This window comes from Balaenoptera borealis (genome assembly GCF_965194805.1).
Source record: "Balaenoptera borealis genome assembly, chromosome: 6".
Classification (NCBI taxonomy): Eukaryota; Metazoa; Chordata; class Mammalia; order Artiodactyla; family Balaenopteridae; genus Balaenoptera; species Balaenoptera borealis.
This window is the reverse complement of record NC_138863.1, coordinates 72,768,727-72,784,593: the sequence shown is the minus strand read 5'-3', so window position 1 is coordinate 72,784,593 and position 15,867 is coordinate 72,768,727. Positions and strand designations below refer to the sequence as shown.

The following is a 15,867-nucleotide window of genomic DNA, read 5'->3' as shown; positions in this document are numbered from 1 at the left end:
GTTTTTATCTGACTTCTAAAAATAACGTTTATAATCTCCATGCATAGGAATTCTGTAATTCAGAACTTAGTCGATGTGTTTTTTGCTGTTGGATTGGGGTTGAATGCCTCCAGTTTAGCTCAGAGCTACCATCCCAGCTCTTCTGGAAACTGCACAAGGCTTTCATCTTTCTGGGAAGTGTGGCTGGTGCCACAGCTGTAACAGTGAGCCAGATTTAGGTAATTTTATTAGTCTAGAAAAAGTATTACACTTTTGCAGCTGTTGTTGTATGTCCCTTATCATGGAAACAAAAACCGTCTCGGTTACCCAGGATCCATGAGAAATTGGCAATGGCCCAGTGTAAGTCCATGTATTTTGGACTCTGAATTATATTTATCTTCATAGGGCATCCCCTGTGAAGGCATGCAGCTGGGGAATGGCCTGACTGTATGAAGCAGAGAGGGCAGAAGAGGCCAAGCCTTGGGTAACAGTCTCACTAGGAAGCCTGATCCAGTTAACTGGAAGACTATACTTGCTAGACTTTAAATACCTTTTAAAAGGGTAAGAAGAGCATCCATGAAAACAATAAAACCAATGTAAAACACACTTGTCCCCAGTATTCACCCTGGCTTTCCCGGTTTTGAAATATTGTCTCATGCTGTAAATTTCTACAGCTCTCTCTCTTGCAACGCCAGGCTGGCTACTGTGAGTGAGTTAGTAATTTGGTGGTGATGGACTTCCTTGTTAAATAGAACTTTTACAGACTACTCTGAAAACTAATCCTGGAACTTGGCATTTAAATGTTAAGAGTGGTGCATATGTGGAATACCCAATCCTGCTAATGTGTGCCCATCAGTAAGTTACCATTTAATTTCCTGAATTTCAGTCCTTCCATGAGTGGTATAAAACTGAGCTGCTGTTTCTCTAGAAACTCCTGGGCTATTAGCAGAGCTTTTGGCAAGTCTGAGTAATTGTTCTGTTGGGTCTGACTCTGATTCTCTGGGTCAGGGTCCCTAACTCTTAGGGTCATTGGATGCACTTCAGAGGGTCTGTGAATGTGGGTTGGGTGAGTGAGTGAAGAAAAAAAAGTACATTTTTATTTTCACTGTCCTCTAGCCAAAATGTGTTTTTTTTTCCTCCAATCATGAAAGGGGCCCATAAACCATGTACTATCAGCACCTGTGGCTTTGCCACTTAGAAATTACAAACTTTTGTATCACACTGTGGGAGATAGTTTAAGCTATCAGTTACGCCTACCACTGCTCAGAAAACTACAGTAGCTCTTAGACCTGCTCTTGGGTCATGTTATTTATGCATTAAGAAGCACACATTATTATTATCACAGGTTGCTTTCTAAATATTTTGATGTCTGTTTCAATATAATTGATTTTCTTTGTAATCGCATTTTCTATGTCAAAATCACTCAGGAACATTCTGATTGGAGGGTCTAGATTGCTGAAGCAGCCCATGGCACTTAAAAGGTCACATGCTCCTGCCTTGGACGGCACCCTTGTATTATCTTTCCTGTCTTCCTTTGAGACTGGATTTGTTAACATTTAAAAAGAAAAAACAAAACTCTACATGTTTGGCTTTTATTTCCTAGCATGAGTTGTCTTTGACTTTTATCATCTAGAGCTCTGGTATTTCCCCCATTTTGGGGCTGTTGGAATGGATTAAAAAATAAAGCCACCACCCGTTCCCATGTGATCTTTCTCATGGGCCCCCCCGTGGCAGTCGTACTTGGAGATTGCTTACTGCAGCCAAATGTTTATGGCCCAGAATGGTTTCCCTTACAAATTTCAGATAAGAACACAGTGATCCACGTGTTGAGATATTTGCTTTAGCTGTGGGAAGAGATGATCCTGTGTGGCTCGTATGAATTTGACTCAGCTCTCCACTGCATTATCACTGCAGGCATTCCCTAATTTATTTTAGAACTTGATGTCCAAGGTTAAGACCATATTACATTTATTGGACTGTGTAAAACAGCCCAGAGAAGGAAAGCTTGGGCACCAGGCCATTCCCTGCCCCAGCCCATCCCCTTTTAATAAGCTTCATACAATTCATTCTAGTGAGAAATGGGCAGCTTTTTTTGTTGTTGTTGTTGTTGTTTTTGAGCTCCTCTTGAATAACGTAGTTCCGAATTTCCGGGTAAGTGTTAGGAACAGGGGAAGCATTGCCCATGTGACACAGAGGTCTCTGCCCCCAGATAATCTTCCTCGTTGGCAGTACGGCCCATCTCCGTGTTCTCCCCCTGTGAGCTCATGAGTTGAAGAGTGCTCTTTTTGTTGCATGTATTTTGTTGGTGTGATGCCTCCAGATCATACACGTTGACAACACTGTAGTTTGAAGTAACTCTGATAAGGTTCTGATGAACTCAGAACTTGAGGGAGTGGACAAGAGGTGTCTTTCAATAGAGGTAGATTCTCTTTTTCAAGATAGATTGACGCATGGGATGCCTCTCTGGGGGTGGCGGGGGGTTGTGTTTGTGTGTGTGTGTGTGTGTGTGCACGCGCGTATGTGTGGCCAAAGATGATTTTTTTCCCCCCATTTGACAGTTTTGTCTGTTTTACCACCTCACCAGGCCCCTGGGAGCTCATCTCTCATTTTTATCCAAAAAAGTAGGCATAGGATAGGGACTTCATGGTCAGGCTCTGGAGCGAAACTGCTTGGATGGGCCCCCATGAGCTACGTGACCCTGGGCAAGTCCCAGCCTCTCTGTGCCTTCACAGAATGGAGATATTAGTAGTACCTTCCCTAGAGGGCGGTTGTGAGGATTAAATGACTATGTGTGTGTGTGTGTGTGTGTGTGTGTATGGATATATATATATATATCCATACACATACATACATATGTGTGTGTGTGTATATATAAAAAAGTAAAGTGCTTAGAGCAGGGCCTGGAATATAATTAGTGTTAAATACATGTGGCTGGCTGCACATCAGAATCACCTGGGGGAGTTTAAAAAAAAAAACTACATGGGTATTGAAAACTCCCAACTTAATGAAATCAGGGCCTGGGGAGGTTAAAACCTTGTTCAGAGCATCATAGCAAGTCACTGACAGAAGTGGAGGAGGGATTTTGACGTCTCATATTCTGGGGCTTTAAGAGAAAGATCCATCTGTCAGCTCCGTAAGCAAGAAATCTTTGTGTAATGAATAGCTGCCTTTCACGGGGCATCTTTGAAGTTGTCTGACCTTTTTCACTTTGAGGCCAGATGCAGTGCAATTTAAAAAATTTAATTTCTTTAGATTTATAATACCGGGCTTCATTCAGCTGGCACTGATTGATTGAGTACCTTTACACTTTTTGAAAAATGGACTTTCTGACATGCCTTCAAGGTCTCTCCTCCTTTCATACTAAAGGCTTATCATCAACCCATGCCATAGACTCCTCAGGAGTTCCTTTTTCATCTGTGGTGATGGTTTATCAGCTACTGTGATTACAGTGGCCCTATGAGCAAGAAATAAATCTTCCCCCTTACAGTGATAGCACCTACAGGTGGAAGAGACTTGATATTGTCCTGTCAAACGGGAAAGGGAGCAGTGTTCCTGTTAGACAGATGAGCCCGGGAAAGGTGAAATAACTTGCCCAAGGTCATTTTGTTAATGTAATGCCTCCTACCTTTACTCAGGGACCTGTAATTGTCACACATCAAGAAGGTGGTCAGGTTCATAGCTCTGTTGTGTGATACAAGTGGAAAACTTAACGGGAAGGAGAAGGGAAAAGAAAGGAGGATGTAAGCAGAGGGTGGTTGTTAGGGAGCTAACCGCCATACGAGGGTTGGGACTGGGGTCTCCAGTTGCCATAAACCTTCCACAGGGGAGCATCCTGTGATCCTGGTCACATCCTGCACGGAACTGTGTGAGAAAGGATGGGACCACATGCAAAGTCTGTGGTTCATATTCAAACCCTAGGTGGTTCTCTACGGGCTTTTGGCCTCATGGCCGCTGTGGCTCAGCGTTGGCTTTCTCCCAGCTCTCCTCAGCTGGATCCATAACAACGGTACTTTCACCCTCATACAAAAGCCACTTTGTCCTTTAGACTTGTATTCTGTGCTCTCCTGGTCACCTCCCTGTCCCACCTTCCCTCAGTTCATTGAGGGCTTTGGAGGCAGCAAGTGAGAGCCTGAGCTTTCAAGTCAGACCTGGGTTCAAGTCCCAGCTTGACCTTTACAAATTGTGTAACCTTGGGAAAGTTGTTAATCCCTCTAAGCCTTTGTTTCCTTATTAATAAAAAGGAATCAGTAAAACTGGTTGATAGATTATTTTTTTTTAAGGATAAAATGAGATTACATATGAATGTAAAGCTCTTCCACTTATCTGATACACAGTAAACACTTAGTAAATAATAGCTGTTAGGGTGGTGGTTGATATCCCTAATCCTGCCTCTGTTACCGTAGGAAGCATCTGAATGGCCCTTCCCCAGACTGAGAATCAAGTGCCTTGACTTGTTTGCTTCCAACCTTCACTTGAGGACATTCCACTTCAGCAAACCATGCTGTTGACCATCATCATGTGGGCTTTAACATTGTCTGGAATTGTTCCACATCCAAAGATTTAAAATTAAGAAGCCCAGACAGCCTTTTTCAGCTTCCTAATTCACTTAGTGTGACTGTATTTGCTCTTTGATCTCTTGGAGATGCCATCCCTGCTCGCTCTGGCGGTCCTTCCTCTCAGGCCTCCACTTGCCTCCTGTCCAGCCTTGTTTCCATGGCGCGTCGCTCTGAGTACTCTTGTACAAGCACCCTTACCAATCTTGTTGCACCTGTGCTGCAAACACCCGATTACTGATCAAGCCTCTTGTCCTCCGGATGGTTCTTTCTTGGGGCTGAGCATCAGCGGATGGGGTTGCCCACTTTCATCATTTGGTGCTGTGTCTTGCTCTGCAGCCTTGGTTGGGCAATCAAAACTGTCCAGCTGTCCTTCTCATCTTGTGCTTGCCTTTCTCTCCTCTGCAAGGGCTATTCTGAACCTTCTCTGCTCCTCTCATACCGTAGTTTTACTTTATAGAGAAAATGGAGGCATGGACTTGTAGCTTCCTGCCCATGTTTGTTGACAGTGTTGTCTTCCTCCTCCATCATATTATACTTTGTGCTCCTCTTTGGTTGGCACAGAGTTGATACTCAGGAATGTGTGTAGAATGAAAAACCTGCAATTGCTAGCCCAATGCTTATTCCTTAATTGGGAAATTGGGTTGTAACCCTGTCTCTGCCATTTGCTGGCTCAGGAGAGTCGAGACAAGTTCCTCCAATGCTCAGGGCCTTGCATTTTATTTTATTTTTATTTTAAATTGATTGATTGATTGATTGCTGCGTTGGGTCTTTGTTGCTGCATGCAGGCTTTAGTTGCGGCGAGCGGGGGCTACTTTGTTGTGGTGCACGGGCTTCTCATTGCAGTGGCTTCTCGTTGTGGAGCATAGGCTCTAGGTGCGTGGGCTTCAGTAGTTGTGGCTCACGGGCTCGGTAGTTGTGGCTCGCGGGCTCTAGAGCGCAGGCTCAGTAGTTGTGGCGCACGGGCTTCGTTGCTCTGCGGCATGTGAGATCTTCCCGGACCGGGGCTCGAACCCATGTCCCCTGCATTGGCAGGCGGATTCTTAACCACTGCGCCACCAGGGAAGTCCCATGGGCCTTGCATTTTAAATGAGGATGTTACATTTACTTAAATTTATTAGGCTGGCAGTGTGTTTTGAGGTACAGTTATTTCCTTTGAGAATTATAGCTGGAAAAATTATGTTCCTCCCCGATGTATCCATTGACATTGAAGTGAGAAAGCATACTGTGCTTGCTGGTGAAGCAGAGCAAGGTCTGGCCATCCAGAGTCCCACAGACTAGTGGAGGAAGCAGGTGGGTGAGCAATTAAAATAAGACCCAGAAGGCTTCTAAGAGGAAGCTTTTGAGGTGGGTTTTGAAGTGCGCTTGTGAAGTGTCTTTGCTTTCTCTAATAGATTAAGTATCTATGACTGTCTAGATGGTGGTGGTGATGGTAATAATGTCACAGTTATTTTGTCCTCTAGTTAGGTAGTGTCTTGCTGTTAGGTTGGGAGGTGGGTGCTTGGCTGAGGAATGTCCGGGTGAAGACAGCTTCTGGATGAGCAGGGGCTTTCTGCAAGACTGGTGCTCAATCTTGCTCCAGAGCCATCGGCCTGGAAGACATGATTATTGCCAGGAACGCTGCCCTTGGTTATCTCCCTGTCTGAGCCCTTCCTGGTTTGAGGCAGAATGTATTGCTTTCAGGTTTTGGCTTTTCTGTTATTATACTTATCCCTTCTGTATGCATATTCGAAACGCCAAAATATAACCTGCCTGCAGCTGGTGCTTCTGAAGGCCTGATAACAGAACAGGTCCTGCTCTGGAGATGTGCTATTCATCGTGTATAAGTCAGATAACTTTGGCCATAAACTTGGAAATTAGTACTTGGTATCAGAAGAATTCTTACATTATTATTCCAAATCCCTTGTGGGAGAGAATTGCTATTGATTTTGATTTCCCCTCCATAACAACCCTGCTATTCTTTCATTTAAGGAGATTTATTTAGTGTTTGTTGCAAGTAAGGTACTTTTTTAGGTGCCATTGGGGATTTGTAGAGTTCAACATTTTTTTACTGTGATTTTGATAACCATCTGTAAGTACAAAATGGGATGTGGAATTAAAGATACCTTTTGACTGTCATGGTCTGGGAAGGCTTTATGGATGAGATCGTGTTCACAGTTGAATGGAACAAATCCCTTCACAATCTAGAAAAATGTCTGTTGTAGCCAGAAACAGGTAGCTTCTTCATATTTTCTTCCACAAGTGAAATTTCTTTTTTGTCAAGTGTTATCAAAGTGAAAACTTCTTTAAACAAACTTGTATATAGTAATTTTTTAGCAACTTGAAATACTGGCTTAGGAGAGTCAGATTTTTTTTTTTTTTTTTTTTTATAATGAGAGCCTCTGGGAACTACAGTTTTGTCTTTTATTTTATTTTATTTTTTTAGTTAATTAATTTATTTACTATTTATGGCTGTGTTGGGTCTTCGTTCCTGTGCGAGGGCCCTCTCTAGCCGCGGCAAGCGGGGGCCACTCTTCATCGCGTTGCGCGGGCCTCTCATTATCGTGGCCTCTCTTGTTGCAGAGCACAGGCTCCAGACGCGCAGGCTCAGCAATTGTGGCTCACGGGCCCAGTCGCTCCGCAGCATATGGGATCTTCCCAGACCAGGGCTCGAACCCGTGCCCCTGCATTGACAGGCAGATTCTCAACCACTGCGCCACCAGGGAAGCCCAGGAGAGTCAGATTTTTAAGGACACTTTTCTCAAAACAACTTGTATATCTTTCTACAGAGTATTTTAAATATGGGTTGAAAATGATTTCAATCTAATAGGGAATTTCCACTTAATTTTGTGCATCAGAACTTAAACATTTGAGTTCAAACTTAATGCCCAGAACTCTTTTACATTCATATTACTCGTGACTGTAAATTTACTTTGCTTTTAATAACTTAGGCAAAAAGACGTCAGGTTTGAGTATAAGACAAACCTAACTCTAAAGAAAAGAACAGCAGAATTAGAGATACAATTTGTAGAATGGCTTTGAATAAAGAGGACCAAATGGTTGGGTCTATGTGTCTTAGGGGATAAATCACAGCCGAATGATGTCCTGTTTCCCAGCTCTGCATGTTAAGCAATACCAAGGGCCGCTTTTTTACTTACCATCACCATTGCTTTCTGGTTTCTTGATCAATAACCCCTTCTCCTCTCCCCCAGCTTTCCTGGACGAGGCGTCTGAATCCTAGAGAAGTTTGGTAACTTGTTCCCAGTCACAATGCCAGGACCAGGTCTCCTAATTCCTAGGCTCCTTCTACTACGGGGGTGGGGGGGTGGGGTGTGGAATGGGAGAGAGACCTCCTGGAATTTCACGTATTCTCAAGAGTTGGTTTTTCCCCAGCCTCCTGGGATCTTTAAAAGAATGTCAAGATATGGCTCTTGCTTTCAGGAAGCTTCTAGAAGACAGTTTTCCGTGAATTTCCAGCAGCAGCCATTGCCCCCTCTAGCAGGGCTTTGTTTCCTTTTGTGGTCTCTGTCCTGCTTTGTTTTCTCTTACTTCCTCTCTACTGTATTATTTATTCTGTAGGCTGCTTTAGACAGCACCTCCCCACCCATCACCACCACCCATTTCCTTTCTTTTGATAAACACTAAAGGTTGCCAATGCAAAGGAAAGTTCTAAAGGCAGTACTACAGAAGACATGGCTATAGTGTAGGTGAGTCTTAATCTTATTAGGTGGAGACGTTTTTGAGCCCCTAAAATTGAAGGTGTTTTTGATGTATCTCTTCTCTTAAATAAAAAAAATTTCTTAATGATCATGTGCATCTTACTTTCCAGTGTTTCACTTGTAGATATTGCTACTCTGGCTTTATTTATTTTGGCAAAAGAAAGGAGGCACCTTCTGAGACTGCTTTGCTTTGAGGTCAGATGGATGGTTTGATGCAAGAAGCTCCTTTCAGTGGAGTGAGCACAGAGCGTGTGTTTAGGTGTCCAGGATAACTGGATAATAAGGGTTTATTATCTTGAGATTTTAAGGCTGACTCAGGTGTGGACATGAAGGGACATTATGAAATGCAGCATTTTCCTCCCAAGTATTTCTTGGATTTAACTGTTTTCTTGCATTCCTTGCAAATGAGAATATATAGGAATATTCTTTGTAATTTATAAACTGCTATAAATGTTGGTTAATTGCTTGATTTGGAGGAAATGGCTCATCTGTGTTCATTGCAGCCTAGTTAAATCTGTCAACAAATATTGAGAACAAAGTGTGTGGGAAGGCTGTGTTCCGGCTTCTGTTTGTATCTATTAAAGAATAAACATAGTCCCTGCCCTCAGCTCACGGAGTCGATTTGAAATTTCATAAATAGGTGGTATGGCACTCCAGAAGAGGAAAGGTTTAAGGCTGGTGTTGTTCTATGATTTCAGACAAGGTGGTCATGGTTATGATACTGCCATTGGGATTGCAAACTGAAATAGATTTTTCTCTTATTTTTAAATCATCTCACTGTTTAATCTAGGATAACTTTTGTTATATTTTATATACCCTTGTAATCACTGCAGAATGCTTATTTAACACATAACGTAGAGACATTGTGCCTATCTCCAAAGAGTTTATGTGTTAAAGGAGAAATCTAAGAAGTAAAAGTAAGCTCAATAGTTGGTTTAACTTCTGTGGGTTTTGAAAAGAAGAATCTATGGCATTTGGGAAAATTAGATGTCGAATGATAGTAGAAAAATAAGAAAATTTAGGTGACTTCAGATCATTGACCTAAAGGTAATGTCATATACTCATATTTTATTTTCTTTTAAATGAACATTATAGGAAATTTTCTCCCATTAGATCATTTCAGTTGTTGTAATCTAGAGGCTGGTCTTTTCTCTCTTCCTCAAAAATATATAAAGAAATGAGAGCTGAAGTTCTCTACTTTTTCAAAGATTTATTTTTATTTATTTTTTATTTTTAAATAGGACTTATTCATTCTTTTTTAAAAAAATTAATTAATTTAGTTTTGGCTCCATTGGGTCTTCCTTGCTGTGTGCGGTCTTTCTCTAGTAGCGGCGAGCAGGGGCTTCGTTGCGGTGCGCGGGCTTCTCTTTGCGGTGGCTTCTGTTTTTGTGGAGCACGGGCTCTAGGTGCGGGCTTCAGTAGTTTCAGCATGTGGGCTCAGTAGTTGTGGCTCACGGGCTGTAGAGCGCAGGCTCAGTAGTTGTGGCGCACGGGCTTAGTTGCTCCATGGCAAGTGGGATCTTCCTGGACCAGGGCTCGAACCCGGGTCCCCTGCATTGGCGGGCGGATTCCTAACCACTGTGCCACCAGGGAAGTTCCATCAAAGATTTATTTTTAAATACTTAAATCTAGCCATATATTTATACTACTTGTGTGATAGAAGCTAAAGTTTTATGGGGCAGAAATTGAGGGATTCTATTTGGCCAGTATTTATTTGAGTTACACCTGTGCCTTTTGATCTATAGTATTTAAAGTGAAAAAGGACAGCATTTCTTGTTTTATCCTATTATGCTTGTCCATAAGAACTTCCTTACATGTATGGTCCTCTAGTAGGAACTTGATAGCTTCTGGCAGTTTCTTTTTTTGTGTCTGGAAGGCTGGTTTGCATTATTTCTATGTGGTTCACTTCTGTAGCAGGGCAGTGTTCACCCTTTTTAGGGGAAAATTGTCAGTAGTTGAAGTTGCTACAGGAAGGGAAGTGATGCAGAAGGTGTCATTCAGGGAGAGCCCGCTGGCTGCCCTCATAAGACTGCTTCACGGTGGCATTTGCATTCAAGAATTTACCACTGTCTTCCTTTTGGTACTCAAACTGGAATCAGCAACTTAATATTCTTTATGTCTTAAATAGATGATACTTGGCAAAGTGACTCCCTTGGACAGAGCTCATGAGAGCTTTTGTTTAAAGCTAGAACACTGGTTTATTAATTTATTCCCAGAATCATGTCTGTCAACAAGCTAGACAATTGTGTTGGGTGGACTAGACCGGCACACTCTCCCCCACTGTTGTTAGGTGAAAAAGCCAAATTAAGAGGCACTGCTCCTTGAGAACAGGATGAGAAGAAGGAAAAGTAGTTATGATGCCAGCATTTAATAGCACTGGGTCCCATAGCCTGATGGGCCTATTTTCAGAACTGGATGTGGGAGTATGTATTTATAAGTTCACAGGTACTGTCAGGTGTGCAGATAATCTTCTCTGGACTATACTGCCAGTGTTGGCCCCTCCAGCCTACTACTATAGTTGCTTTTTCTGACCACCTCGCTTCAGATGGGCATAGTCTTTAAAGGGTCTGTTGATGAATGTCAAGTTGCAGTTACATCTTTCAGGCCATGACTGATTGGGACTTTGCACAGCTCTACTCTGATCTGTATTAATTTCACAATTTAACCCACGGGGAGCAGTCTTTTTTTCCTTTCCAGCTTGTGTGTGTATGGGGGTTCCTTAATTTTTGCACCCAGATATAATCAGTTAAAGTTTCTCCATGTGCAGTTTGAATATCTTTTAGAGAATAAATTTAAGCTCTTTCCCTTGAGTTACTACTATTTAGGGAGGAAAACAAGAACTGGGAGAAGAACTTAGAGCGAATATCTGATAGCCTCTTCACTTGAGACCACTGATGGGGGAAGATTTCACTATCCTGAAAAGAGCTGAGCTCCCAAAAAATAGGCATCTAAGGTGTCTGGGATGAGATGCCCAAGTCCGTGTCTGCCACTTCTTGCCCTGTGAGCTGTGTATTCCAAGTGGCATTGTAGATCTGTGGTGGGTTGGTGGTGACAAGGGTGATTAATCAGGGGCAGCTTCACCGCCGAGGTGGGGCCTGAGCTGTTCAGTGATCCAGAGAAACACGGGGGAAAAGTTCCCTAAGGACCTTGGCCAGGCTTTGCTGGCCTGGCTCCACTGATATTTTTCTCTTATTTCTTTAGTATGTAGTCTTTGCTAAATGACAAACCCTGAAGGGTTGATTGATTTTTTTTTTTTTTTTTTTTTTTAATTTGGAGAAGAAAATGTCTGTGCTGACCAGGCATCTATTTATTTTTTAACTTTTCCTACCGTTTTTTATGCCACAACATTTTGTATTGTTTCCTTCAAGCATGACTGTCAGGAGAAATTTGTGTTTCCACAGCTCCCCTATGGAAGCACACTGTGGCCCACTTCCAGATTCAGTGTTTGCCCTTTAGTGAAACCCAAGTCTTTTCACAGGGGTCCATTCAAGTAGCATTTTTAAAAAGAATTAGGCTCTAAGCCATGCTCCTTTTGTGTGTGAAGACTTGTTTGTAAGACGAGTTAACCCTAATAAGCTTCACTATGGCTTTCTCCAAATTCTGCTTAAGATATTTACTTCCTAGTATCTTTCAGGTTGGTTGGTTTGTTGTCAATTTTTTGGATTGTTTGATTGCTGTTTCCCAAAGCTTTCATTGCTCTAAGCAGAGAGGCCAGCACTGGGGAAGAAGGAGGACCCTTGCTGGGAGTCCGCAGATTTGGATTCTGGCCCTGCTGTTAATTAGCTGCGTGACCCTGGGGCAAGTCAGCCTCCCAGGGTCTCTGTTTCTTCATCAGGAAAACAAAGGGCTTGGAAAAATAAATACAGGCCTGGACTCAATGATAAGAAAGGTCACCCTGTGTGCTTATGTTGTGCATGGCAGCACTTTGGGACCCTTCCTCCCTCTCAGTGGGCTCCACAAAACCTCGGCTCAACTCTGGGGTCGAGCACTTGTGCGGGGCGTTATACGGAGACCACTGGAAGCGTCGATGCTAACAAGGCAGGTTTTCTACAGAGGAGTCATCCCCTCTTTGTTTTTTTTCAGCAGTAAGCTACTTGCCGCCTTCTACCTGCTTCTCCTTAGTGCGTTAACAAGGGTGTGATGGTAACACAACCCACTCAGATTTGTTACTGTTTTGGCCGTTGTCTAGCCATCTCATCTGAGTTAGTGGAGGGAAGAGAGAGCTGGAGGAGAGACTGACTAACTGATGAAATAATGGTCCTTTTGTCTGTCTCTTTGCTGGAGGGGTGGTTTTATGTTTCATCTTAGGCCTGGGCCATTGTGTTGTTTTTACGTGCTCAGTACAACCCTGCTTAAAAATACAGCTCATTATTTAAAGGATTCAGCCGCAGGCCTGTTCTTCTTACCTCCCCCCACCCCCGCGCAAAAGTCATAACAATATGTGGTAAAAACCCATTGCAGTGTGTGCTGTTTGATCAGACACCCCGACATCAGTGTTGAAATGTGTTCCCACTGTATTTATTTTGCAAATGTTTTTAAGGTATGTTTCATTCTGATTAACCTTCCAAAATGTTTTCCTTATGGTTATATAATCAGTAGCATCTGTAAAACATGCCTTTAACCATGTAGCTTTCCTTCTTAACCACTATCTTTTTGATTGTCTTAATGTTTTCTTTTGATGAATGGGGGTTGGGAGACCCACATTCCTATGCCAGATATCTTACAGTAACGTGTCCAGATTTAGCCTCATAACCTTAATTCGATGTGGAATGCTGAGAATGCGCTGTTGTTTTTTTTTTAACTTTTATAACAAGATGGTGAACTTCTGATCACTTCATTAAACATTATAAAACTCTCCTTGTGTCTTTAGCATTTAGTTCCCCGTGTTAGTTTATTCATAGAAAATTGATGTAAAACTCAAGGTACCTTTATATTATCCTAAGTGATCTGTTTGTTTGAAGACAAGTTACCGTTTGTGTCAATATGCAAGTTATGTTCCAATTTATAATACTTAATTCCTCTCCCCTCTCCTCCTTTTCTCTTTAGAAGCTAAAGAGTGTTGAAAATGTTAAAGGCTGTGCTGAAGAAGAGCCGAGAGGGAGGAAAGGGAAGCAAGAAGGAAACAGGTATGTGTCCAGGATTGAGTTGAGCTGAGCAAACATGGTGGGTGTGAGCCAGCAAGGCCCCACTTAATCCAGGCGGGGCAGATGTTATTGCCTTGGGAATGGGTCAGAGAAGTGATATGGGTTAGAAGAAACAGCAACCTGGAGGCCATGAGAAACTAAATATATTCGTGAGCTTTCTCCTGGGAAGTGACTTTGAAGATTGAGTTTGGGTTCTGAACCAAATCCTTTCCCAGAAGACTTGTAAGGGTCATAATTTTAACAGGTCATTCAGATCCAGAGGCAGAGTTATAGGCATTGAGGGAGAGCAGGTGTGTCCAGGAATTTGATTTCTAGAAAGCGCTTTCTCTTTTCCCACGCGTGCTTGCATTTTATATGTTTGACCAACTGCTGGCTGAGTGGTCCTCATCTTTTGAGTATCAAATTTTCCCCCTAACAGGTGTCGCCACACTCAGTGCCAGGCTGCTAGTTTTCATTATGATGAGAGCTACTTAATTTGGCTTGGATTTCATTCCTGTTTGTAGAGTTCTGGTGCATATGTGGTCATTGTGACTCTACACTGCATTCCGTGTGATAAGCTACTCTAAGGTTATTTTGGTGACCATTCACCAGAAAAACTACATGTTATCTACCTGTATTGCACAATAAAAATCTGTTAGCATGGATCGATTTCCCTGAAATGTGCCATTTCACTCTGTAAACTCATGTTAATCCAGAGTCAGAGAACGGCTGGTTTCTGAGTTATTGTATATTGAATAACACTTCAGTTTTAATTTCTATTAAGGTATAAATAAGTAGGCTGAATTATAGTTAACTCTTTAACTCAAAAGATCTTGTAATGCCTTGTGGTAATATTGTTATATATGTTGTTTCTGTAAAAGAATAAGTGGACTTGTAAACTTTTTGATTATGTGGAACCTTGACAAATTTTCTATTATTAATTTCCCTTTAACCAAACCTGCAAAAGGCAAACTTAACCTTAAAAGTAGAGACTTTGTTGTAAAGTTGCTGATAAGATTCCATTAAAAGCCTTTCATTAATGCCTGGCTAAGCAGATGCAAAGAAAAGAAGAAACCAGTTTTTGATGATAGAAACAGGAGACCATAGTTAGCTCTTAACCTTAGAAAATCAACTCCTAGCTTTGAATAATTAATTAGAATTGTTACTACGGAGAATTTTCAGTTCATATAATTTCTATCCAGGGGGCCCTTCACCCTGTGCTGGGTTAAGGCCAAAACATCCTTCCCTTTAGTTCTCGAAAAGCTGTCTTAAAAACAACAACAAAAAATTTTTCCCCAGTTTTGGCTCAACTGACACTCATCCTAGGAACTATGTTATTTGCTTCTTTACATGCCTTTGTAATTTCCAGGATAAAGTTAGATCCTAAAGCTGTCTGTTGGACTGGAGCTGCCAACCAGTGGGTTATTTTTCTCAGGGCCAGGGTCTCCAAGCCAAAACTCTCTGCTTAGTAATGGAGTCTTTCACAACAGGCTTACCATCCTCTTTGATCCGTGCCAGACTCATGTGAAATTACAGTATGTTAATGATTTTCGGCACCCTGCCTTTCAGATGGGCCAGACAGTGAACATTGTTTGCGTTTGAAACTTTTCCAGTTGTAGAGCATATTATTTGGGGTTTATTTCCCCCTTTGGTCTTTAAGAGCAACTATTGTGTTTTCTGAATCATTCCTTCATAATAATTCCCACCCTTTGGCTTTTCACTAATGCAAACCAACTTGAAAGAGCAATGGGAACATTTCTCATAAAACATCTGTATGGTGTATGCCTTTTTTCTCTTAACTAGAACCTGGTTGTATTCCACTGGGGAACAAAGCAGATGGAATTTTAAATCTTGACGAAGTTATGTCACAAGATGATTGGGGAAAATACTTGGAATTTGACCATTCATGTGTTGAGCTCTGTGCCAGCTCTCATTATATAAGTAAATCACAGCTAAGTTTCTCTGTAAATTAAAGCTGGCTAATCTACTGAGACCGCTGTGAAACTTGGGGTAATAATATCTGCTGCAATATGGAAAAATTTTGCTCTCCTGTTTCCAATTAAACCAATCTTTGTTGTCAAGACAAAGGAAAATTCATTTTTACGTACTTGAACTCACAGTCACAGAAATTTAGAAAATATTTGTCTAAAATTTTGAGTTCAGCTTTTCATACCCTTTGTAGATTGTTTTTACAATCTTTTTTTTAAAAACTATTCCCTTCTTAGAGATTCTTTTTTTTTTTTTAATCAGTCATCAATTTTATACACATCAGTGTATACATGTCAATCCCAATCTCCCAATTCAGCACAGCACCACCCCCACCCCACCGCGGTTTTCCCCCCTTGGTGTCCATATGCCCGTTCTCTACATTTGTGTCTCAACTTCTGTCCTGCAAACCGGTTCATCTGTACCATTTTTCTAGGTTCCACATACATGCGTTAATATACGATATTTGTTTTTCTCTTTCTGACTTACTTCACTCTGTATGACAGTCTCTAGATCCATCCACGTCTC

At 41.9% G+C, this 15,867-nt stretch overlaps 1 protein-coding gene and 1 long non-coding RNA gene across 4 annotated transcripts in view; one reads left to right on the top strand and one right to left on the bottom strand.

Annotated features, from left to right (window-relative positions):
• TANC1 (tetratricopeptide repeat, ankyrin repeat and coiled-coil containing 1) overlaps window positions 1–15,867 on the top strand; it is a 239,500-nt gene that overhangs the window by 60,936 nt on the left and 162,697 nt on the right. For all 3 annotated transcript variants that reach the window (XM_082395219.1, XM_082395220.1, XM_082395218.1), the window contains one exon: window positions 13,277–13,356. In XM_082395219.1, the coding sequence (XP_082251345.1) occupies window positions 13,296–13,356 (61 nt within the window). In that variant the 5' untranslated portion in view covers window positions 13,277–13,295. The remainder of the gene's footprint in view (window positions 1–13,276; window positions 13,357–15,867) is intronic.
• LOC309630301 overlaps window positions 1–15,867 on the bottom strand; it is a 65,915-nt gene that overhangs the window by 46,595 nt on the left and 3,453 nt on the right. The gene's annotated exons all lie outside the window — the stretch shown is intronic.